The sequence below is a fragment of the Mytilus trossulus genome, chromosome 2 (genome assembly GCF_036588685.1).
Source record: "Mytilus trossulus isolate FHL-02 chromosome 2, PNRI_Mtr1.1.1.hap1, whole genome shotgun sequence".
In the NCBI taxonomy this organism is placed as follows: Eukaryota; Metazoa; Mollusca; class Bivalvia; order Mytilida; family Mytilidae; genus Mytilus; species Mytilus trossulus.
Genome location: NC_086374.1, coordinates 90,446,142 through 90,473,919, shown reverse-complemented (window position 1 = coordinate 90,473,919; position 27,778 = coordinate 90,446,142). Strand labels below are relative to the sequence as shown.

Genomic DNA, 27,778 nt, shown 5'->3' with positions numbered 1-27,778 from the left:
ATTGTTCACTATTAAATAAATGTTTGTTTGTATATGAATTTGGTCTCAATAATTTTTTTTAAATATTTTGCCTCACAAATTGGCACACCCCTTTGAAATTTCACACAACGCATTTCATACGATCCAATATGTCAGCGCCCATGAAAACCTAAGAGAAAAGAAATACTGAGACAATATAACTCAACTCAAGACATTACACGAAAGGATGCCAGTACTGATGGAAAAACAAAAAGATATTTTCTTTGTAAATAACCCTTTTCAATTTAATATGAGCCAGGCATTACCTGTAAATGTATGAATTTAAATATTTGTTTAAAAAAAGAAAAGAAACGTAACGTTTCCGATTTTGGTTCTTTTGTTAGGGATTTTAGTTGTGACGTTATTTAAGTTATGACGTCATATGCAATGTAAACAAAGAAACGCTATCATCAGGTAACGTTTTTTTTATTTCAAGGAATTATTTAAAATGAAATTGGTATTGCGTTCCTTCCTATCCTACCGTAGTCTAAAATCGTTCATCTTGTCAGTTCGTGAGGTATTTGTGTTTGAACTTAACACATGGAGAAACTCCCCATTGATGTCACTACGGTACTTCCTGCGTAGAAAAACAGTGCATAATACCAGAGACATGTATACTAAAGAGATTAGCGACTTGTAAATCTCGCTGACTTCACTCGTGTAAACTCGTACCCAGCATCCTCTAATCATATGATAACGAGATTAGCGGTAGTCTAGACAATCGATAATAATCACTCGGAACACCCTGTTGTTTTTCTTTGTATTAAGGACCAGGACAAAGACTTTCAGAATTAAAATCTTGTATTGTAAACAAATTTGCAGGTGAAGATCTTTTAACAAGGACGCATTTGTTAAAAAAAAAAGAATTATTCAAAAGTACATGTCCTTCAAAAGTATTTAAGGTCCTGTCCATGCATGCTATGTTAATTTTGTAATACTTCCCTAAGAAAAACTTTAACTAAGAATCATCAATTCCGCCAAGATTGAATAATTGATATGAAAACAAAATGTCAAAGTGGCTTGGTACTTAATTTAAATGGCTTTGTGGTGCATATATGTGCATAACAACTTGACAAGATATGTTGGGCTACTTTACACTGTGATAAAAAGTTTCAAGTTTTAACACCAGGGGTTCACACTACCTTGTTTATGATGTTAATAATTAATCTAGAAAGACTTCATCAATTTGTTAACAACAGGTGACATTTCTGCATGTCCAAGTGGTTTAATTACATGAGTTACTAACTTATTAAGAGGAAGAATCATACAGCTACTGATAACCTAACATGTTTGATCTTTACTGCATGTACCTTACGGGATGTTTACTTATTAATAGGTGTCAAATTATAAACAGTTTTATTACCCTGATCAAGATTTTTAATTACCAACATTAAAACCTGAATCAATGGAGCTTAACAACACGAACATTAGCATGTGTTTAGTAATTTAATTATCATTGCTTTAATTTTCAAGTAAAAGAACATTATGACTCTGAAGCCATTTTGAGACCATTCAAGTAGTTTTGTTACCCAACGATCATTTTATTCAGGATTATCCTAGTCCAACTATAATAGCAGAAACCGTTTTATAAACCTTATATGTCATTGTTTAAACAAGCATAACCTCGAAATATTGCTTAGTTTTATTTATTTTTGTTTCAAAAGTCGGGTGCCTTATCGAGTACAGAATCTAAAATTTGGGCTTCTTGAATTGGGATATAAATTCGCCTATAATTTTATTAACTATTACTAAAGAAAGCTTAAAATTACAAATAAACTATGCCTCTACATAAATTTAAGTTATTCTTAACTGAATTGTGTTGATATAGATTGTATTTGATTATAATTTGGTTGTTTTCTGTACGTTTAAGCAGTTTGTAAATAATCAATATGGCGGATTGTTTGCTGAATTTTCTACTCTCGAGAAATCTCGTGCACACGCGTGAAGTTTACCGCTGGTTAATAGCCGTAATGATAAGTTGCCAATCTCTGTATTTATGTGTCTCTGATAATACGTTTTTTCTGCACTTTTGAATAAAAAAACATTTTTAATGGTAAGTTTACATTGTTGTTCTCAATTATTGCCAAAAAATGCCAATTTTCTAATGCACGTTTCAATCCAAACTTCCGAATATTTAAAAACATTCTAGAACTTCACAAAATCCCATTTCTGGCCTCCATTGCTTTGTGTACATTCCATTCAGCGTGATCAATCTTGTGGCAGGCAATACAGGTCAAGCAAATCGTATTTTTAGCAATTTAAAAATGACATGCTCCTTACCTCTTTCGGGATTTTCCCGCGAAAAAAGCCCAACCAAAATGAAAGGAAAACTATATGAAAAAACGATGTCCATGCCATAATTTTGAACAGGCATATAGATTTGCTTAATAAAAAACAATTTACATTTATTTTTCATAGAATTTTCTTTTTATTCATTATAAAAAGATCGATATTCTGACCATCATGACTGTAGGTAAATATTCATACAAAATTCCCTTGATGTCAAAAGGGATGGCAAAAAAAGAGTTTTCCTGTTGAATAAAACCCAGAACTATTGCAAACTATTTCGAAGCAATATCCCAGAAGGAAATAACGTAATTGCCGTAGACTGAAAAATCCCTTAATTGACAGTAAAGCAATTTGATTGGATATAACGAATTGACATCACATGATTTTGACGCCATTGAAATTTTAATGTAAACAAACAAGGTCAGAAGGTTCCATATGGGACATCATCGTACATTAAGTTACTGACAAACAATTACGAGTTATATCAAGCTTGCCAATGCATGGTTATAAAAAATTAAAGCTAAGTCTACAGAAAAAATAAGAAAAAAATAGCCTTAGTATAACGACTTATCATTACACCTGGATATTTATACTAGACTGATAAATATATATATTTTACTCAAAGATTCATACAAACGAGACCGGAAAAAGGAAGTACATTGTAGATTTTTTGCGCAGGTCCGGGATTTCAAAACATGACATAAAAAAAATTGAACGATTTTGAGTTCATAAGTACATGTAGTACAATGAAAAATTCAGGAAATTTTCCCAATTTTTTTTTCTATTGAATTTTCTACTGTTATTGGGGACTACGTCCCCATATAAGCGATTGTTGTCAATGAATTTCTTAATGTACAACCTCAGAACCTTTTGAGATATATTTTTCTCTTTTTGAAGTATTGTTATATTCTGCAGTTGTGTAAATAAAACAGATGTACATGGGATAAATCGAATCAAAAGCTCTATCAAAAGTCAGCATGTCACTCTCTTAGAGCTTTTATATTGGACACATATATACATGATATACATTTATACAATAAACCAAGGATTTGTAAATTGTATAGTAACTTGAATTGAATTCAAGAAAATAAAACAATAAACACATGATAAAACATCAAAAATTTTATAATTTTTTTATTTGTTTTTTTTTTCTAGGAAGAAGATGATCTACCATATGAAGAAGATATTTTACGAAATCCATATTCGGTTAAATGTTGGCTTCGTTACTTAGAGTTTAAGAAGCTAGCTTCAAGAAATGTTGTTAATATGATTTATGAAAGAGCTTTGAAAGAATTGCCAGGAAGGTAAATGATTAACAATTAGTAATAATATCATTAATTACTACATAACCAATACATCTTACTTTGTATCCTAATTGTTTTGGATAACAGGCAATTTTTTTTTTGTCATTATTTTTTTTTAGCTAAGGCCAAAGTTAAAAATATTTTGGTTTGCCCAAACCCTACCTAAAGGTTGAGACAGTGGGTAGGTAGGTAGGCATTTTCTTTTTTTTCACAGAAGGTTTTTTTTTATCATATTTTAAGGTCTGAAAACACACTTGTTTCTAAAGTTTTTCTGGCAACTGAAAAAAAAGAACCCCTGGACAAAGAAACTTTATTCTATTTTAAACAATCTAGGATTTTCAAACCTACATGACCTAGCTTAGGGAAAAGAAATTGAAGTATCATATGTTTATTTGTGTTCCTGCCTATCTGAAAGAAACTTCTTCAAATCAGGACAATTATAGATTTTTTAGTAGGCAGCTTTTGTCTGGGTAGGTAGGGTTAGGGCAAACAAACCTATTCTTTTTTATGACCTAATTTGAGAGGCCCCTCATGGGGGGGTCCTAGTAATCACATAATCACCATTTTTTTGCCAATATAATCACATAATCATTAAATATTTGCTTATCTTTAGTAATCAAATAATCATAAACTAAAAATACAGTCCTAGGTAATCAAATAATCATGAAATATTTGGCTTAATAATCAAATAATCATTAAAAAAACGGCCAAGTAATCACATAATCAAAAACCCCATGAGGGCCCTCATTTGATGGTTGATTTCTCAATAAGAAGTTTGTTATATTTTCCTTGGCAAAAAGGGTGTAAAAAAATATTGGGTTTATAAATTATGTTGTTCATCTACCTAAAAAGTTATTTTAAAAAAGTACATAATCTCTACGCACGACTTCAACAAATTAAACCTCCTACTAAAACTTCAGTTGTAACAGTCTCTGATGATAGTTTTTTACTGATAAATAACTGTAAATTGACATTTGACATGTACTGTATACCCTTCATGTAATTTGTTTAGCTTTCCAGATATTTGTGTGACTTTTTACGACTACCTTTGTCATTGTTTATTTACATTGCAGCTACAAATTATGGTACAATTATTTAAAACTACGGAGACGACAAGTAAAAGGGAAGTGTATTAATGACCCGGCTGTAGAGGATGTATGTAATGCCCATGAGAGGGCGCTAGTGTTTATGCATAAGGTACCTAGAAATAAACATCATGTCATGCATGTTGTTTGAGTGTAACAGTGGTCTCACCTAATATTTTATAAATTTAGGCATTTTTTAAATGCCATTCATCATGTTTATGTTTTGACATTTCTCCAACTATTTTTAGCTCACCTGGCCCGAAGGGCCAAGTGAGCTTTTCTCATCACTTGGCGTCCTGCGTCCGTCGTCGTCGTCCGTCGTCGTCCTGCGTCCGGCGTTAACTTTTACAAAAATCTTCTCCTCTGAAACTACTGGGCCAAATTAAACCAAACTTGGCCACAATCATCATTGGGGTATCTAGTTCAAAAATTGTGTCCGGTGACCCGGCCAACCAACCAAGATGGCCGCCATGGCTAAAAATAGAACATAGGGGTAAAATGCAGTTTTTGGCTTATAACTCAAAAACCAAAGCATTTAGAGCAATCTGACATGGGGATAAAATTGTTTATCAGGTTAATATCTATCTGCCCTGAAATTTTAAGATGAATCTGACATTCCATTGTTAGGTTGCTGCCCCTGAATTGGTAATTTTAAGGAAATTTTCTTGTTTTTGGTTATTATCTTGAATATTATTTTAGATAGAGATAAACTGTAAACAGCAATAATGTTCAGCAAAGTAAGATCTACAAATAAGTCAACATGACCAAAATGGTCAGTTGACCACTTTAGGAGTTATTGCCCTTTATAGCCAATTTTTAACCATTTTTCGTAAATCTTAGTAATCTTTTAGAAAAATCTTCTCCTTTGAAACTACTGGGCAAAATTAATTGAAACTTGGCCACAATCATCATTGGGGTATCTAGTTTGAAAATTGTGTCCGATGACCCGGCCAACCAACCAAGATGGCCACCACGTCTAAAAAAAGAACATAGGGGTAAAATGCAGTTTTTGGCTTATAACTCAAAAACCAAAGCATTAAGAGTAAATCTGGCATGAAGTAAAATTGTTGATCTGGTCAAGATCTATCTGCCCTGGAATTTTCAGATGAATTGGTTTATCGGTTGTTAGGTTGCTGCCCATGAATTGGTAATTTTGAGGAAATTTTGCTGTTTTTTTTGTTATTATCTTGAATATTATTATAGATAGTGATAAACTGTAAACAGCAATAATATACAGCAAAGGAAGAACTAAAAATAAGTCAACATGACCAAAATAGTCAATTGACCCCGTAAGGAGTTATTGCCCTTCATAGTAAATTTTTAATAATTTTCACAAAATTTGTAGATTTTCACTAACATTTTCCACAGAAACTACTGTCATAGATAGAGATAATTGTAAGCAGCAAAAATGTTTAGTAAAGTAAGATCTACAAACACATCACCATCACCAAAACACAATTTTGTCATGAATCCATCTGTGTACAATGTTTAATATTAACATAGACCAAGGTGAGCGACACAGGCTCTTTAGAGCCTCTAGTTTTAAATGCATTGAAAAGTTCATAGACATTTTACAAAATGCCTAAAATTGCTACATAAAATGAAATATTCTAATTCAATTATTCTGATTGGATGACATGCAGTTAGGGTAAAATTCTCTATCTCCTAGTCTGTAACTAAGGAAGCTGACATTTTGAATTGCTGAATGTATTGACATGTAATTTTTACAATAATAAGCCAAAAAACTCAAATGTTGCACCTTAAAATCTTCTTTTTATCAAATTTTATTACATTTTGAAGTGGCTTTGTCGCCGGAAGCATACCTCATGTACGTATGACTTTGCCTAGTGTACGGACCAAAGAAGATAACATCTTTTCGCAAAATTTTCTTTAATGAAGATTTTACACTGAAATAATGATTGAAATTTAATTATGAACTTGTTTTGCATTAGAATAGACATAACCATTTTGTATTTGAAGCTTTGCAGATGTCCATTGGTAGTTTTACTGTCATAAATACCTGTTTACCTGTCTCCGCTACGTATCACCAGGTAAACTAAATTTGCGACAGTAAAACTACCAATGATGTCCTTAAAGCTTCAAATACAATACAGTTATCTGATCTCTTTGTTGTGATTTTTTTTTTGCAAATACAGTACATCATTTGTTGTTTAATCTGGTCTTTCCTACCATTAAACATATATTAAATCATTTTTCATTTGAGACTTTAAAAATTTACTGATTACTGATTGTGCATAGAAGGAAGGTTTGACATTTAACTATTCCTTTCTTAAGTATTTTTTAATCCTTCCACTTCAATAGATCTTGTTAACCACATCCCATTGAATTATGTCTTTGAGTCTTATCATAACTACATATGTGTAATAGTTGCCATGAATAGCATAAGGTTAAGAGTTTTCATCAGTTTTTGATTTGCCAGCTGTAGTTTAACCTTTGAGACAGACCTTCAATCTTTCCCATGTTTACAAATTCATACTGATGTCCAGAATATGGTTGGACTATTGTCAGTATTTGATTGGTCAGTGTAGTTTAACCTTTGAGACAGCCCTCCAGTCTTTCAATGTTTACAAATTCATACTTTACATTACTGATGTCAGTTATGGTTGGACTATTGTCAGTATTTGATTGGTCAGCTGTAGTTTAACCTTTGAGACAGACCTCAAATCTTTTTCATATTTACAAATTCATACTTTACATTACAGATGCCCAGAATATGGTTGGACTATTGTCAGTTTCTAATGGACCAGTGTAGAATAACTAAGACAAGACGTACTTGTGACAAAGCCCTCAGAGCTTTACCCATAACGCAACACTACAGGATCTGGCCTTTATATCTGAAGTTTGCAAAAATGTATGATCTCCCAGAGAGTGCAGTTAGAATATACAGGAGAAATTTAAAGGTATATATCAGTTTTTTTAGAAATTTACTAGAGTATAAACAATTATAAAGGTCATTATTTGGTTATGTTCCAGACCATATGAATATTTGGACCATACGCGTATGATCATATGGGTATATACTCATATGGTCTGACATCATTTGTATGGTCCTACAAGTACTTTGTCAACGCTATGCATTAAAGTTGTTCATATATTTCTTTTTTTGTAGTTACAAAAGGAGAATACAGAAGATTATATAGAATACTTAAAGTCCATTGACTGGTTAGATGAGGCTGCTAAACGATTGGTTAATATTATTGACGATGATAGTTACATCTCTAAAGAAGGAAAATCAAAACATCAGGTACGACAAACAATTTACGTTAGGGAGGGGGAAATCAAAGCATCAGGTACGACAAACAATCTACATTAGGGAGGGGGAAATCAAAGCATCAGGTACTACAAACAATCTACATTAGGGAGGGGGAAATCAAAGCATCAGGTACAACAAGCAATCTACATTAGGGAGGGGGAAATCAAAGCATCAGGTAGGGGGATTATCAGCACATTGCAGTGGAAAAACTTCACATCAGGACATGTGGCACCTAGATGATATGTATAGCAGCTATGAATGAAAATCAAAGAATCAAATAAGGGAGATGAAATCACAAAAATACTGAACTTTGAGGAAAATTCAAAACAGAAAGTCCCTAGTCAAATGGCAAAATCAAATGCTCTAAAACATCAAACAAAAGGATAACAATCGTCATACTCCTGACTTGGTATAGGCATTTTCTCAGGTAGAAAATGGTGGATTGAACCTGGAAAAAATCTGTACTTTTGCTAGGGGAGATCATTTAACTTTGGCTAAGGAAGACAATTTTTACTTTGGCTAAGGGAGATAATCTTTACTTTGGCTAGGGGAGATAACCTAAGCTACAGTAGGTACTGATATATGAGGCCTTGGAAATACATATTCTCCTTTTCCTTCTCTTGTGAGTGAGATACAATATTTATCTAAGTTTTTATAGTTTTAATTTATAACTCGACCTTAATGAGATTGTAGAATCATAGTAAATGAGGGGTGAAGGTACCAAAGGGACATCTAAACTCAAAATACACTAACAACGACATGACCAAAATAGAAATAGACAAACAGACAAGCAGTAGTACACAAAACTCAACATGTTTTTTGAACGGTTACTAAACTAATTATAGCTCATCCTTTCAATAACTAACCTTGTTCCAATGATTGCAATAGTATAAAAATTTAAAGAAATCACCGTTAGAGTTTTTGTCTTAAAACTCACTTTGTACAGTTACTTGAGTTGCATTTTGTTTTTTTATTTTTGATTCCAGCTTTGGAATGAACTCTGTGAACTGGTTGCTAAGAATCCAGACAAAGTGACATCATTGAAAATTGAACCAATCATAAGACAGGGATTGAAACGCTACACTGATCAGATTGGTGTATTGTGGAATTCTATGGCAGATTATTACATTAGAGGAGGACATTTTGAAAGGGTAACTATTATAGTTATTCTCATGGATATTTTAAGTATATATCCTTTGATCTTTCTTTATGATAATTTTTCATATCATACTATCTTCAATATGGAAGTTTTCCTCAATCCTCGAAAATTGGTACCCACGAAAATAAAAGAGTCCACAGTAAATATGACAATACATTTAGAATATATGCCATTGGACATGAAGCAAGCATCAATTAATCTATTAATTATGATATAACAGGCTAGAGATATATATGAAGAAGCTATAGAGACAGTATTAACAGTCAGAGATTTCACACAAGTTTTTGATGCATATGCTGAGTTTGAGAAAAATGTAATTGGTGCTAAAATTCAGACCATGGAAGAAACTGGAGCTTCTGAGGAAGGTATTAGTATAGCTTTATAAAAATAAGAAGATGTGGTATGATTATCAATGAGACAACTCCCCACCAGAGACTGATGTTATAGCTTTACAAAAATAAGAAGATGTGGTATGATTATCAATGAGACAACTCTCTACCAGAGACTGATGTTACAGCTTTATAAAGATAAGAATATGTGGTATGATTACCAATGAGACAACTCTCCACATGATAATGATGTTATTGCTTTATAAAAATAAGAAGATGTGGTATGATTACCAATGAGACAACTCTCCACCAGAGAATGATGTTATTGCTTTATAAAAATAAGAAGATGTGGTATGATTACCAACGAGACAACTCCCCACCGGAGACTGATGTTATTGCTTTAAAAAAATAAGAAGATGTGGTATGATTACCATGAGACAACTCTCCACAAGAGAATGATGTTACAGCTTTATAAAGATAAGAATATGTGGTAAATTAACCAGTGAGGCAACTCTCCACCAGAGACTGAATCAAATAGAAGATAATAAATATAGGTCCTTGGTTATATTTGCCATACATTTTCTAGTAATTTAAATCAATAAGAGAAGATGTTAGGTACACATTAAGAGGCAACCAAACAACACAATTAACCAAAACACATCTGAGGTCAACTTACAGTCTTCAGTACTAAACAAAGTCTTATCAATGTATGTAATGCTCTAAATCAAATCTAGAATAAATCTAAATTGGCAACTGGGTGACATACTTCTGACCAAATGATGTTTTTTATTTTCAGATGATCTTGACCTTGAACTTAGATTAGCGAGATTAGAAAATCTTATGGATAGACGATTACTTCTATTAAACAGGTATGTTGTCTTTTGGTCATCTACTCCTTGTTTATTATTTTCACCTATTTGATGGTTTTTACCAAAGAAATATTGAATGAAAAACATGCTGTTGAAAGAATGAAAATTATAAGTCTCATTGTGTCTGTGAGTCTAGTAATTTTGTAGTGTGTATTTCTCATAGCTATTAATAGCAACAAAAAAATCCAAAGTTTATATGTTTATGAATAAAAAGAAGCATTAAACAGTCATGTGAGTTAAAAATATTGTTGTGTGTTACCCTAATGGCTAGAAATTGCTTAAAAAAACATTTACCCAACATTGTATGCCTAATCGTAAAATCAGGAAATCTGGTATAGCTCTTTCGAAGACAGAACCAACACATTTCATTTACAACTAAATCTGTTTATGGATAGCAGGGTGCTATTAAGACATAATCGACACAATGTACATAAATTTTACAATGGAGTCACATTATTGATCTTAAATATGTTTATTATGACAGTGTTTATATAAAAAAAAAATCCACAAAATGTACATGAATGGCACTATCTAGTCATATTATTCATATCTACGTGGATTGAGGAAAACTTACATGTTCGTAGATATTTGATTTTGTGGTTTTGGCGACGTCTGCATACGAGCCATGAGAAAATTTTTCATTCGTTGAACATTTAATTTTGTGGTTCAACTGTTCCCACGAAATCCACTTAAATTGGTATCCAACGAATAATAATGAATCCACAGTATTCTGTTTTTTTATTGACAGTGTGTTATTGAGACAAAATCCACACAATGTACATGAATGGCACAAAAGAGTAACATTATTTAAAGACAAACCAAGAGAGGTAAGCAATTCAATAAATACGTTTATTATTTTTATTATCTATCTCATAATAAAACCTCTTTATCGTTTTTATTATCTATCTCATAATAAAACCTCTTTATCGTTTTTATTATCTATATCATATTAAAACCTCTTTATCGTTTTTATTATATATATATCATATTAAAACCTCTTTATCATAATAATATTACTCTTAATCATAATGATGAATAGCTTTTATGATTTTTTAAAAGTACAACAGGTTGAGTTATCTTTCTGTTTGATTAAACGCCTGTACCAAGTCAGGAATATGACAATTATTTTCAATTCGTTTGATGTGTTTCAGCTTTTGATATTGTCATTTGATTAAGGATTTTCCATTTTGAATTTTCTTTGTAGTTCAGTATATTTATTATTTGTCTTTTATAGATTATAAACACCTACACCGAGGCAGTGCAGACTGTGGATCCAAAGTTAGCCACAGGGAAGCCACATACATTGTGGGTGGATTTTGCTAAATTTTATGAAAAAGCTGGACAGATTGAAGATGTAGGTGTTATTAAGTTATGTAAAACAGTCTTAACATTATTGAAATTGAGAATTGAAATGGGGAATATGTCAAAGAGACAACAACCCGACCAAAGAACAGACAAACAGCCAAATAATAATAAGTTTGCTAGTCATGATCATGTTTTGGTGACTTTACTTACGATCTCTTTTAAGAGTTTATTTTGATGCTGATTTTAAATCAAAGAAGGCTACCACCACTGCACATATTTTAACATAGATCGGTAAGAGAAATGTAAATACAAACTTCTTCATTGAAAATCACTATGCTTATTGACTTGATACGAGGGATGAATGTCCTCTGTAATGTGATGTACAAAACTTATGGTTTGTTGACAATCTGGTGTTTGTGATGCCTGCCACAATAAAACATGTAACAGGTTATTTTTGGTAAACATTTAACAGATCTATAGAATGATATGAAACTTTTGAAAAGGATTTCTGTATTCTGTAATTGTGTATATAGATATATAATAATTTAACTTTTGATGACTCATTTTAGGCAAGAGTAATATTTGATAAAGCAGTAAAGGTGCCATATAAACATGTCGAAGATTTAGCATCTGTATGGTGTGAATGGGCTGAAATGGAAATCAGACATGAGTAAGTCAATAAAATGTTTGTATAACCTGTTTATTCTTGCATTGATTCAAACATATAAATAATTTCGGCTATTAATAAGATTGAGAGTTAAACAGCTGTAAAGGCACATTGAAACTATTTTTAACAGCCTTGATTGAGAACTGGATTTATAATTGGTTTAACAACTGGGGCAATATGCACAATTGTTTCTCCATAGGTGGTAATGGTAACGTTATCTTCTGTATGTCAGTCCATATCATTAATTTGGATATAATGTAATTTAATGGGTCAGAAATAGAGTTTTTTTTTTAACTATAGAGACTTTGTTTAATAATGCATATTTATAGTGATTTTCAATCTAAAATTGTTAACTTATGCAATGAAGTTACTTTAAGTACAGATATAATGAACAAAAAATTTTGTGTGACAATTTTTCAATATCCATAAAGAATTATTAATAGTTATCTCCCTTTGGTTATTTTTTATTTACAGCCATTTTGATGAAGCACTGAAGTTGATGCAGAAAGTAACAGCACCTCCGACACGTAAAGTTTCTTACCATGATGAGGTAATTTTTATGCACCATTTATTAGCATTATGTTTTCTGGTCTGAATGTCTGTTCGTCTGTCCGTTGGTTCTGCTTCAGGTTTAAGTTTTTGGTCGAGGTAGTTTTTGATGAAGTTGAAGTCCAATCAACATGAAATAGAGCCTGTAAATTCAGTGGTTGTCGTTTGTTTATGTGTTACATATTTGTTTTTCGTTCATTTTTTTTACATAAATAAGGCCGTTAGTTTTCTTGTTTGAATTGTTTTACATTGTCTTATCGGGGCCTGTTATAGCTGACTATGCTGTATTGTCTTTGCTCTTTGTTGAAGGCCATAGGGTGACCTATAGTTGTAAATGTCTGTGTCATTTTGGTCTTTTGTGGATAGTTGTCTCATTGGCAATCATACCACATCTTCTATTTTATATGTCCCCTTTGATATAATCTTTCTAATTTTAATGCCAAGTTATAGATTTTATCCCATTTTCATGGTCAATTGAACATAGAAAATGATAGTGGGGATGGGGCATCCGTGTAATTGGGACACCTTCTTATTTCAATATCATTTGTACCGTGGTGGCTATGCTCTATTTCCTTTAAGTATGTTTCAATTGTTCAATACATGACTCAGAATGCATTGTAAAGATCGAAATAAAACACAACAAAAACTATTTAAAAAAAATATATACATATAGAATGATGTATGATATAGGTTGTGTTTCTTATACTGAAATGGTTAATAAAATTGCATTTTGTAATGAACATTTGCTGGAAAAACATATTTTTATACTGTAATGATCGGAAAATGCATGTTTTTCAGAAATTTTTCATTTTAAAAAGTAAAAGTAAATTCTCGAGAGATTCCAAAACATTTCAAATATATGTAACTTTGGTTGTCCATCGTCAACTTCTAATTTACATTATTTACATAACATTATTATATTTTGAAACAACATCATCATAAGTTTTACAAGTATTTAATTTTTCAGTCAGAAACAGTGCAAGACAGAGTACATAAATCTTTGAAAGTCTGGTCATTGTATGCTGATTTAGAAGAAAGTTTTGGTACATTTAAGGTTGGTATATAATGGAAAAATAAGGTGATGGTAAACATGACACTATTCAGAAAAAGTTGTGATTGAAAATAAAGAGACAATGAAAGATCTACAACAAATATGAAATTACATGAAGGACAAACACTATGAGATATAACCTTGAACACAGACACCAATGAGACTTCAAATTCAGTCACACATGAACATTGTTACACTTAATATTCCTTTGATTGCCAAACCCTTTTAATGTTCTGAAATGGAACAACATGGGTTCATAAAAAAAGTATAATAAAATTTTTGGGAAAAGTAATACTCTTATGTTGAGGTCATCATACCCAATAAAAGCTGTTAATGTCTGAGAAAACTTTTATTAACTATTGAATTGAAAAGAACTAATGATTAGCCATATGTGACAATAGAATAAGTGACTCTCAAAGGCATACAGATGTTTCTTTATATCAAATTACATTTCCTGTTACTGTGCTGATATGTTTTAGATGTTTTTGATGTATTCAATGTTTTACTAGTCCATTGTTATAGTCTGTTAAAAAAGATAAAAAGTTACCAAATGTTAAAAAAATAAAGAGTTTTGAGATATACAGAAAACATAAACTTCCCCTGAAATAAAAAAAAACATTCTTTGAATCTATGTCCACTATAACAAAGTACATGTCAACAGGATACTCAACAGGTTTTATTATGTGCCAATTTAAATTGTCTCCCCTTGATATCCAACCAGCAACCCATGAGTCAAACTTCAGTTCATTCAAATTTTTTGTCACTATCTTGTCAGATTTAAGTTAACGAGAGTTGACTGTATATAATTATATTTTTCTTCTTGACGCTATAAATATAATTATATTTTTCTTCTTGACGCTATAAATATTTGTATTTTTTCAGACGTGTAAAGCTGTTTATGACAGAATTATAGAACTACGGATAGCCACACCACAAATCATTATTAACTATGGATTGTTTTTAGAAGAAAATAATTATTTTGAAGAGGCTTTCAAAGGCTATGAGAAAGGAATTGCTCTGTTTAAATGGCCAAATGTGTACGACATATGGAACACTTACTTGGTTAAGTTTATAGAACGATATGTAAGTCAATATTAAATGTTAGTTTGTTGCAGGTATTTAGGTTGTTTTTTTGAAAATCATGTTAAAAATTTTCAATTACTGTAAACCAACTTATTTTCGCGGATACTTTATTTTGCGTTTAACCCTTTTTTGACCACTTTGTGGCTTTTTAATTTCGCAATTATCTGACTTACTTGATGAAGTTTATTAAGTAAAGATCAGAGATTGACATATTCACAACGATTTATATTCGCATTATTTTTCTACTCGCGAAAATAAGTTGGTTTACAGTATGTGGTTAGTTTGTAGGATTTTTCATATTTTTTTCTACATATTTAATGTTGAATCAATAAAAACTGGGCTTAGTCATCAATGACAATAAAACAATTCCATGGAATTTTTGTTTAATCATATTTTATACTGAAATAATAATGGTTGTTTTTGGCATTAGTTTAGGAATAACTGTGTTGAATTATTGATGGAAATTTATTCTACTAGAAGCTAGAGTATAATTGAATCAAAGGAATTTCTTACATTTTGTTTTTCTAGGAAGGTACTAAATTAGAAAGAGCTAGAGATTTGTTTGAACAATGCTTGGAAAACTGTCCTCAGAAGTTTGCTAAAGGTATGATACACTACTCTGATGTTATTCTCCTCAGGGCTGTTCCCAAAGTAAAAATAGGAGGGGGAGGCACTTTTTATATGACCACACCTTGCATACATTTTAAATTGGATATTTCATTTAAATGTTCAAGCAATCTTTATTAACCAACCACCACCAATCAAATTATAATATTTTTGCGCCAAAGGGAGATAATTTGGAGCTTTTCAATGAGTTAAACATTATAAAAGTCATCTGGGGCCAAACCGAATCAGTTTTTTGGGTTGATTTTTAGCTCACCTGGTCCGAAGGGCCAAGTGAGCTTTTCTCATCACTTGGCGTCCGTCGTCCGTCGTCGTTAACTTTTACAAAAATCTTCTCCTCTGAAACTACTGGGCCAAATCAAACCAAACTTGGCCACAATCATCATTGGGGTATCTAGTTTAAAAAAATGTGTGGCGTGACCCGGTCAACCAACCAAGATGGCCGCCACGGCTAAAAATAGAACATAGGGGTAAAATGCAGTTTTTGGCTTATAACTCAAAAACCAAAGCATTTAGAGCAAATCTGACATGGGGTAAAAATGTTTATCAGGTCAAGATCTATCTGCCCTGAAATTTTCAGATGAATCGGTCAATCGGTTGTTGGGTTGCTGCCCCTGAATTGGTAATTTTGAAGAAATTTTGCTGTTTTTGGTTATTATCTTGAATATAATTATAGTTAGAGATAAACTGTAAACAGCAATAATGTTCAGCAAAGTAAGATCTACAAATAAGTCAACATGACCAAAATGGTCAGTTGACCCGTTTAGGAGTTATTGCCCTCTATAGTCAATTTTTAACCATTTTTCGTAAATTAAAGTAATCTTTTACAAAAATCTTCTCCTCTGAAACTACTTGGCCAAATTAATCCAAACTTGGCCACAATCATCTTTGGGGTATCTAGTTTAAAAAATGTGTGGCGTGACCTGGTCAACCAACCAAGATGGCCACCACGGCTAAAAATAGAACAAAGGGGTAAAATGCAGTTTTTGGCTTATAACTCAAAAACCAAAGCATTTTGAGGAAATCTGACATGGGATAAGAATGTTTATCAGGTCAAGATCTATCTGCTCTGAGATGAATCGGTCAATCGGTTGTTGGGTTGCTGCCCCTGAATTGGTAATTTTGAGGAAATTTTGCTGTTTTTGGTTATTATCTTGAATATTATTATAGATAGAGATAAACTGTAAACAGCAATAATGTTCAGCAAAGTAAGATCTACAAATAAGTCAACATGACCAAAATGGTCAGTTGACCCGTTTAGGAGTTATTGCCCTTTATAGTCAATTTTTAACCATTTTTCGTAAATTAAAGTAATCTTTTACAAAAATCTTCTCCTCTGAAACTACTTGGCCAAATTAATCCAAACTTGGCCACAATCATCTTTGGGGTATCTAGTTTAAAAAATGTGTGGCGTGACCTGGTCAACCAACCAAGATGGCCGCCACCGCTAAAAATAGAACATAGGGGTAAAATGCAGTTTTTTGCTTATAACTCAAAAACCAAAGCATTTTGAGGAAATCTGACATGGGATAAAAATGTTTATCAGGTCAAGAACTATCTGCCCTGAAATTTTCAGATGAATCGGTCAATCGGTTGTTGGGTTGCTGCCCCTGAATTGGTAATTTTGAGGAAATTTTGCTGTTTTTGGTTATTATCTTGAATATTATTATAGATAGAGATAAATTGTAAACAGCAATAATGTTCAGCAAAGTAAGATCTACAAATAAGTCAACATGACCAAAATGGTCAGTTGACCCCTTTAGGAGTTATTGCCCTTTATAGTCAATTTTTAACCATTTTTCATAAATCTAAGTAATCTTTTACAAAATCTCCACTGAAACTACTAGGCCACAATCATCTTTGGGGTATCTAGTTTGAAAAATGTGTCCGATGACCTGGCCATTCAACCAAGATGGCCGCCACGGCTAAAAATAGAACATAGGGGTAAAATGCAGTTTTTTGCTTATAACTATGAAACCAAAGCATCTAGAGCAAATCTGACAAGAAGTTAAATTGTTAATCAAGTCAATATCTATCTGCCCTGAATTTTTCAGATGAATTGGACAACTGGTTGTTGGGTTGCTGCCCTCCAATTGGTAATTTTTAAAGAAATTTTGCCGTTTTTGGTTATCTTGAATACTATTATAGATAGCGATAAACTGTAAACAGCAATAATGTTCAGCAAAGTAAGATCTACAAATAAGTCAACATGACCTAAATGGTCAATTGACCCCTTAAGGAGTTATTGCCCTTTATAGTAAATTTTTAACAATTTTCATTAATTTGGTAAATTTATGTAAATTTTTACCAAATATAGTTCTCTGTTACTAATGGGCAAAGTTCATGATAGATATAATTGTAAGAAGCAAAATCGTTCAGTAAAGTAAGAACTTCAAACACATCACCATCACCAAAATACAATTTTGTCATGAATCCATTTGTGTCCTTTGTTTAATATGTAGGACTCAAATCTATGGGTGGTTCCAAATCTATGGGAGATTCCTAATCTATGGCAAATGTGACGTCATGCAATCCCAAATCTATGGCAGATTATTTACCATCCTAATCTATGGCAAGTTTTGTAATTTCCTAATCTTTTGCGGATTTTTATTGTGTCCAAGTCTATGGAAAATGAATTGCAAATGGAAAATAATGCAGTACACATACGACCATTAACTTGCATTATTTAAACAAGTGAACATGCGCGACAACGGAATCATGTCTACAAACATTTGTGAAATAAACAGTATATACTGGTCAACAAAATCATAACGGCAAAAAAAAAAACGTAAATAATGAATTCATAACATAAATACAAACTTTAAGATTGAAATGATGTGCCTTGTAAAAATAAAAATTTTCAAATCTGTGTTTTCATTTAACCAACTAGTAATGAACGGTAAGTCCCTTAACAAACAAGAAGAAGGATTTTTAATAAATAAAAAAAGGAGGATTAATAAAAATGAACTGTTTGAATGTTCAAATAATATGTTATTCATCGTTATGGCATCTTTTTTATTTTATGACGATCTAAATAAAATTGGTATCCGTTAATTTCATGTTTCACTTTATAAGCTTTGCCAACCGTAGACAATAAAATGTTTACTATAATAACTCCTTTTCTGAAATATCCGTTACTGAAAAAAGCGGTGTCCTCGTTCATCACATTGTGTCCCTTTTCTGGATAATGGGTCACATCTTTATGTAAACCATCGTCAAATTGTTGTCATTTAGAATAGTGTTCAAATCTATGGGTTCCTCCATCGTTTGCGGCGGCGACAATGTAATATGGCGTTATTGAACTGTGACGTTATATATTAGATCTGCCATAGATTTGGAGAAAAACAAAAATCTGCCATAGATTTGAGTTGTTTGGCGTTTGTAACGTCACATTTGCCATAGATTAGGAATCTGCCATAGATTAGGAATCTGCCATAGATTTGGAACCCGCCATAGATTTGAGTCCTACATAGAAACAAGTTTTGCAACTTATATTGCACATAGACCAAGGTGAGCGACACAGGCTCTTTAGAGCCTCTAGTTGTACTATATCATAAAGTAATAACTAATAGTGTAATAAATATAACTTGTAATGAAAAAATAAAGGTTTACTTTTTTGCTGAAATTTTTGTACCCAGGAGCCACCTTAAACATATTTATTTATAGTGGATTGGGAAACAAGTTTTGCAACTTATATTAATCCCTATCACTTTGAGGGTGTGAGTGCATTAGTCTGCTTTTGAAATCTACAAGGGTGTCTTTAACGTGCAAATGATATGGCTCTCTCTTAACACGGTTCAGCCATTTATCGTCCCCTTCCGACGATGTTTCATCTTTTCCTCAAGACCATACTCACTATGTATGTATAATTACTCTCACCTGTTCTAAAAAGAATCATTAAAAAAAACCTTTTGGAGACTTGATTTAAAGCGTTGAATTTTGTGTTGACACTTGTCTCAGAATAAAGGCAAATGTCGACCTCTTGATTACTTTCTGTTTTTTTGTCCTTAGATTTTTGTTTTATCTTTTTTATTTATAAATAGAATTAGGAGATAACTGTATTATATTTTAAGCCCTGACAACATTAATTGGTGATTTGATCGTTGTAAATTAAAGTAATACTAGCGAATTATTAGGGGAGCCAGTATACAGGTATTTGCGACCATCAAATCACCAATTGGTGCCCTCTGTACTTTGAATACAATATTGTTATCACCATTCTAATGAAACTGACAGAATACAACGTCAAATCATATATTTAAAATATGTCATTAGTCATGTGCGCTTGCATGTACATTTTCATAACATCAATTCTGAATTGATGCCATGAAAACTAGTGACATTAACCAATCAAAGTGAATATTACAAACTATGTTGCATTAGAATTGACTTTATGCAAGAAAATTTGTTAAAGGAAGAATAGTTTATGTTGTACAGAAATATGAACATATAGTAGTATACAGATGTGTATAAAAATATCACACCATATATTGGATTGTTTTTGTATAGACTTTTATTGACATATATTGACATTAAACATTTAGGCCATATTGAAGCTGAATTTATAATTCCCAATTACACAAGATTAATAATCCCATGTATAGTGATGGTGAATTTGTCGTAAGTGCATTTTTTGCATTTAAATGTGCATGGCATTTATGCAAAAATTTAAGACACAGCCTTAAAAATTCTCATTATTTATGTTATGCTGTCTTCACAATTGATTATTTCTTTTTCTTTCCTGTTGTAGCTATCTTTTTATTATATGCCAAGCTAGAAGAGGAGCATGGATTAGCCAGACATGCCATGGCTGTGTATGACAGAGCTACAAAAGCTGTACTCCCAGAAGAAAGATATGAGGTAACACAATAAAAAGATTTTTACTCATCAATTTAGTTTTTGCAAGAGATGATAAAATGTCATACTTTGTTTAACCATGGTTGATCTAGGGTACATGTATAGACTTCAAACTACAATGTAAGAACAATGAAAGCATATGAGAAGTCCTTAACCTTTTCTTCATCCCCTCTCAACCTTGTACACATGATTATCTTACATACTCCGAAATCAACCAATCAAAATACTGGATTTGGTATTTGAAGCACAAGTTTTGTACTTTATTACTGTGAATTCATTTATTTTCGTTGGTACCAATTTTCGTGCATTGAGAAAAATTTACATGTTCGTGGATATTTAATTTCGTGGTTTTGCCAAAATCTGCATACAAGCCTATGGAAAATTTGGTGTTTGTTGAACATTTAATTTCGTGGTTCACCTGTTGTCACGAAATCCATGAAAATTGGTGTCCAACGAATAATAATGGATCCACAGTACTGTGTAAAGTTCTAAGACCGAAAGCCATGTTTTTCCTCCCAAGCATGATAAGGATTAAAATTTGTTCTTAGAATTTGCATTTGCAATAAATTTTGTTATACCATAGCCTTATCCTTGTATAATCGCTATGTTTTGATTTAAATTTTTTACATCCATGGCTGTTTGAATGAGAAAGTCTTAAATAGCAAGATAACTTGACATTTTAATGATTTAATGATTTAAAACTTTTACTATGCAGAATATATACCATTACCTTAAAAACATGATAACATTTCTATTTATAGATGTTTAATGTGTATATAAAAAGAGCAGCTGAGATTTATGGTGTGACATATACACGACCTATTTATGAAAAAGCTTTGGAAGTTTTACCTGATGAACAAGCCCGGTGAGTAACATGTCTATATTACAAACTCTTCAACAGGAAGAATATGACTTATATATTTATATATTTACTTGTACATCATGTACTTTAAAACATTAGTAAAGTGTAAAATATATATTTACTTGTACATCATGTACTTAACATTAGTAAAGCGTAAAATATATATTTACTTGTACATCATGTACTTAACATTAGTAAAGTGTAAAATATATATTTACTTGTACATCATGTACTTAACATTAGTAAAGCGTAAAATATATATTTACTTGTACATCATGAACTTAACATTAGTAAAGCGTAAAATATATATTTACTTGTACATCATGTTCTTAACATTAGTAAAGCGTAAAATATATATTTACTTGTACATCATGAACTTAACATTAGTAAAGCGTAAAATATATATTTACTTGTACATCATGAACTTAACATTAGTAAAGCGTAAAATATATAATTACTTGTACATCATGAACTTAACATTAGTAAAGCGTAAAATATATATTTACTTGTACATCATGTACTTAACATTAGTAAAGCGTAAAATATATATTTACTTGTACATCATGTTCTTAACATTAGTAAAGCGTAAAATATATATTTACTTGTACATCATGTTCTTAACATTAGTAAAGCGTAAAATATATATTTACTTGTACATCATGTACTTAACATTAGTAAAGCGTAAAATATATATTTACTTGTACATCATGTTCTTAACATTAGTAAAGCGTAAAATATATATTTACTTGTACATCATGTTCTTAACATTAGTAAAGCGTAAAATATATAATTACTTGTACATCATGAACTTAACATTAGTAAAGCGTAAAATATATATTTACTTGTACATCATGTTCTTAACATTAGTAAAGCGTAAAATATATAATTACTTGTACATCATGAACTTAACATTAGTAAAGCGTAAAATATATATTTACTTGTACATCATGTACTTAATATTAGTAAAGCCTATCTATTTAAATTATTCAAGAGTGGTAACTTTGATTGTTAAAGCATAGTAAATTTGTACACCTTTAAATTAAATATTGTTCTCATAGACAGTATGAAGTGCAATATGGTATTACACATGTATATACTTTATATTTACTGTTTACAGAGAGATGTGTATAAGATTTGCTGATTTGGAGAGGAAGTTAGGGGAGATTGACAGAGCTAGAGCTATCTATTCTCATGCATCACAAATCTGTGATCCTAGAGTAAGTACTATAATAGCGCTAGAACTTTTTATTCTAAGTAAATGAAGCTTTTTACAACAACCAAAAATGAATATGTTTATAACTTTTAATTTTCAATGTTGGTTTTAAATGAGACATGATATTTTTCTGCTGTACACCTAAAGTACAAAAATTTACTAACAAAAAGACCAAAAAAAAATAGTAGTTCTATCACTTATTTTGCTATTTCAATTTATTCTTATATGTGATATTTCATATTGTTAATTCATAATTATGTATTTCGTAGGTAGCTCCTAACTTCTGGCAAGTGTGGAAAGAGTTTGAGATTAAACATGGTAATGAAGATACGGTCAGGGAAATGTTGCGTATAAAGAGAAGTATACAAGCTATGTATAATACACAGGTGAGTGATGTGTGTAATAGACAGGTGTATGTGATATAGACAGGTTAGATACGGTCAGGGAAATATTACATATAAAGAGAAGTGTACAAGCTATGTATAATACACAGGTGAGTGATGTGTGTAATAGACAGGTATATGTGTAATAGACAGGTTAGATACAGTCAGGGAAATGTTGCGTATAAAGAGAAGTGTACAAGCTATGTATAATACACAGGTGAGTGATGTGTGTAATAGACAGATGAGTGATTTGTGTAATAGACAGGTATATGTGTAATAGACAGGTTAGATAAAGTCAGGGAAATATTAAGTGTAAAGAGAAGTGTACAAGCTAGGTATAATACACATGTTAGTGTCACAATATCCATTTCTTGAAAGGCCAACAAATCTTTTTGTCTTGTCTGCAATAAAAGTCGCAGAATGCAAGACAAATTACAACTATATGTATTAGGCTTTTTGGAGGTAGAAGACCTTGATGCTTCAAATCTAGTGTAAAAATGTGTTATAATACAAAACTTGTGTCTGTCATATGTCTGTTGTCCTTGACCACATTTTCATCCTTGTATTAAAACTTAATCTAAAGGATTATCAGCATACAAAATCGATCATGGTTAGTCTTTTTCACAAAGTTGAACATGCAGACTTTGTGGAAGAGACATTGTCATAAACTACCCAAGATGCAGTGGTTAATAAGGTTCTTTGTTGTTGTTTTAACTTTATTTAATACAGTGTAATCAAATATGATTTTTTGTGATAACTTTATTACAGTGTAATTGAATATAATTTGTTGTGTTAACTTTATTACAGTGTAATTAAATATGATTTTTTTGTGTTAACTTTATTACAGTGTAATTGAATACAATTTGTTGTGTTAACTTAATTACAGTGTAATTAAATATGATTTTCTTGTGTTGCATGTTCTTGTTAACTTATTGTTTAAAAGATGATCTGTATAACAATTCTATGATTTTTTTAGGTGAACTTCATGTCGTCACAGATGTTAGCTGCTGCAGCAGGGGCCAAGGGAGATAATCCAGGTTAACTTTTTTAATTAAAATCAAAACATGCACTTTCAAGGATATGTGATTTCATGGCTTTGCCAAAGTCGGCATACAAGATTATATAAATTTTGTATTTAATTGAACATTTATAAGAGAGTTTAAAGATATCAAAGGGATATTCAAACTTATAATATAGAGTCTATATTGGGGTAATTGAAAATGTAATGGTAATTAAGTGTAATGCATTACAATTTTCAATGTAATTGAATGTAATGTGTAATTGAGCATTTTTTCAATTACATATAATGGTAATTTAATTAATTACATTGAAAAAAGCATGTAATGCTCAATTACTTTTGAATTACATTTGAATTACATATACTTTTATGGTGTTAAAGATAAGAATTTGTGTTTAATAAAAGAAATTGTGAAATAATACTTGTTTTTCAAATATTGATATCACATACTTTTTTAATACATATATATATATATATGAAGTCTGTAATTTATACTGAAGTTACAATGTATATAATAATATTTATTTGACCTACAGATGTTTTGTTTTAATAATTATTATAAATTTTAAAAAAATGTGAGAATCATATACGAGTGTCCATTTCTTAAGAAAGATCTTTTTAACTAAAAAGATTGATAAGTAATTAATCATCCTGTTAAACAAAAACCAAATAAAAAGTGTCACTGTGAAAAATCTTTCTTAGACAGTTCATTTAAAACTTAAAATCACTGCACACAATCATTTTGTCAAATTAGTATACACAAAAAGGATTGTAGAAATAAAAATTAACAGCTGTAAAAACAAAATTAACAAACAGCAATTAATCAGATTAAAATGTCAAGGGGCAATGCCACTGTTTCATGTATTTTTATCTAATTAGCAAATTTAAATATTGCTAATATTTAGACATTATACATACATTATTTGTACTAAAATTTATTTTCAATATTGTGACAAGCACACTTTTTGATATTTTTAATGTAAAAAAAAAATATTTATGATTTATGTATAATATCTTTATTTATATTATGTTTGATTTAAATGACCTCATTTCTGAGATGTCAAAATACCCCTTGATGTATTGTCAAGTTAATAGGAACGAATTCCCCCTCCTTTCAATATGATGATCTTCTGATCATAGAGCTTCCATGTTCTGATCAAGTAATATCTGCCGCATTAAAAAAAGCTATTTAGAATTGATGTCAAAGTGTTCAGACCAGAGAGATTCAGACTAAATGACAAAACATTAAAATAACTAATGATTATCAAATGCAATGCTTAAACTATGCTTACATGAATATTTTATACATGTATAATATTGTTAAAAAATACCATAACAAAATGTAATGTGTAATTTAATTAATTACTTTAGTAAAGTAATTGTAATTTAATTAATTACATTTCAAAAACAGTGTAATGTGTAATTGATGTAATTGATCATTTTTGCAATGTAATGTGTAATTTAATTAATTACATTCCAATGTAATTGACCCCACGTCTGAATTATAGACTGACAATGGCATGGCTAAAAGTAAAGAAACCAACAGTACACTAAACACAACATAGAAAACTAAATTTGCCCACAAAATCAAGGAAAATTTGTATCTCATAGAGGATGCTTCATCCTTAGTACTTAACCATGATAGACAGACGATACAATGGGTATTCAGATATTGACATGTGTTTTTCTATTTATAGAATCAACAGATGACATGAAGAGATTAGAAGAGAAAGCTAAACAATTGGCAGAGGAATCCTTACGTGATCAACCCAAACCAGATAAAAATATTCTATTTGTCAGGTATAAATATTGTACTTAGGGATTTGTATATGAAAACCAGATTAGTATGTTTTTTCTGTATGACAGTTGTCGTCCATTTGTTTGATGTGTTTTTGTCATTTGATTTGACATGTGATTATGGACTTTCCTATTGAATTTTTTGGTGATTTTCAGTTTTTTCCCCTATTTAGAACTCTGATAGAGACATTATGCACTTCATATTAATGAATGTAAATTCCTGTTCTGATGTTATACATGTACTAGTACAATGTTAAATTAAAGTTAGTTTAAACCAATAACAACTAAAATATAACAAGAGAAATCCTGTTTGTTAATTTTTGAATAGATATTAACACAATTAATCGAAAACATTTTTGTGTATTATTTATAGGAGTAATACTACAGATGAAGAGTTAGGAGAGATGACTAAAACAACAAATCCTGATGAAATCAACATTGATTCTGATTTCTCAAGTGATGAGGATGAGAACGTTGAAGGTAGACTATTATTGTACACAACTTCATACCAATTATCTTCTAAAAACACCTGAAGAGATTTAAGGTTCTTTAGAAAACATAAGGGTGCTAAAAGTAAAAATAAGCTGAACATTTAATCACATATTATTCATAAAAGAGAAATCAAACTCCTCAATGATTGAAATTTTGTTTTGGTTAAAAACTGAAAAGATTTCTGTGTAATGTGTAGTTAAAACAGGTCAAAGTTTTTATTTTGTTCAATTTTGTTTGAAAATTTAACTAAAAAATCTATTTTAGTCTAAGTGTTGGGTACCCCTATGAGCTTTTTTTTGTCTTTACTTTTGAAGCAGAATTACAACTTTCTGTACATATTTTTTAATATAAATTATGAATTTTTGAGTGATTGCTATAATCATAGTTTGAAAACACGCATACATTTTACCATATAGGTTTAGATAAGAGACATTAGAAAATTCATTTTTAATCTAAGAACATGAATTTGACAAAGTCTTATTTATAAAATACATGTAAAATAAAGGCTTCTACTATTTTTTTTAATTACAGAAGTACAAGTGCAACATGTACCGACAGAAGTTTTTGGTGGATTAGCACCAGAAGAGGAGGACTGAAAGAACTTGTTTATAATTCAACAAAGGGAGATAACTATGTAGACATTGCATCAGTGGAAGTTATTTCATCTCATTTATACATGAAAATTTTGTCAAATTTTGGTAACTGAGTTGCCATTATTTCAAGATTGTTAGACTTAAATCTTTAATTACTGATGAGATACAGTCATAAATTGCCTAAAGTATGATTAAACATTATGTAAACACAGTTCATGTCTTTTTATCAATACTATTCCCGGTTTAATGGAAAAGAAAAGAATAAAGTGTATTTAGTCTTGACACAAAATTTCTACTGCACTTGACAGTATCAAAAAGCAACATAAAAGTTTTTTATTGCTGTTTTTCATCTATGAGTATTATTCAGACATTCAGTGTGGAGGAAAGGATTACTACCAGTTCCATAAGCCACATGAAATTTATTTAATGTATTTTTTTTCTCTTTTTTTGTACCTTCTTTTCTTTTCTTCATATTAAGGAAGCTGGCTTGTCATGTTTTTGATTTTTTTGTCAGATTTTCGGAATCCTTTGGTTTTATCCATTTGAATGCCTTCAAAAAATTTGCCCGGTGACCCCCATTTTTCTTTGAGAAAATCTTTTACATGCATAATGATAAGTCATCTGTTAAAGTCTTATAAAATTTTAATTATTTTTAAATAGTTTTTGAGAACTTAAACTTGTCAATGATAAAGCTATGAAAAGTCAAGAGAGAATATTGTCCCGCCAAATTTTCAATGGCTAATATCTCAAAAACAAGCACGGTGACCTATATAGTTTTTTTTGCTTTTTGGATTTCTTTATTAGTCCCCTATCAGTATATACTAGTGTTTTGAAAAGTTAATTACTTTGAAACCGAGAAGCCAGCTCCCGTAAGCTTTCTTTTGCTGTTGTCTATGTTTTTAGTATGATAGGGAAATGCCCATAATAGATTTACAGTTAACAAAAATGGAGGTAAAA

At 30.9% G+C, this 27,778-nt stretch overlaps 1 protein-coding gene across 1 annotated transcript; it reads left to right on the top strand.

The window, feature by feature from the left end:
• The first annotated feature begins 91 nt into the window (after positions 1-91).
• On the top strand, positions 92-26,961 carry LOC134708326 (pre-mRNA-splicing factor SYF1-like). The gene is made up of 23 exons (XM_063568773.1): positions 92-244; positions 3,463-3,611; positions 4,685-4,808; positions 7,420-7,617; positions 7,827-7,961; positions 8,957-9,121; positions 9,350-9,494; positions 10,255-10,327; positions 11,076-11,154; positions 11,562-11,681; positions 12,202-12,302; positions 12,774-12,849; positions 13,816-13,902; positions 14,782-14,982; positions 15,511-15,586; positions 20,357-20,466; positions 21,225-21,328; positions 22,443-22,542; positions 22,808-22,924; positions 23,898-23,958; positions 25,637-25,739; positions 26,110-26,216; positions 26,760-26,961. The coding sequence occupies exons 1-23, from the start codon at positions 206-208 to the stop codon at positions 26,822-26,824; spliced, it is 2,535 nt and encodes an 844-aa protein (XP_063424843.1). The 5' UTR covers positions 92-205; the 3' UTR covers positions 26,825-26,961.
• Positions 26,962-27,778: the final 817 nt, after the last annotated feature.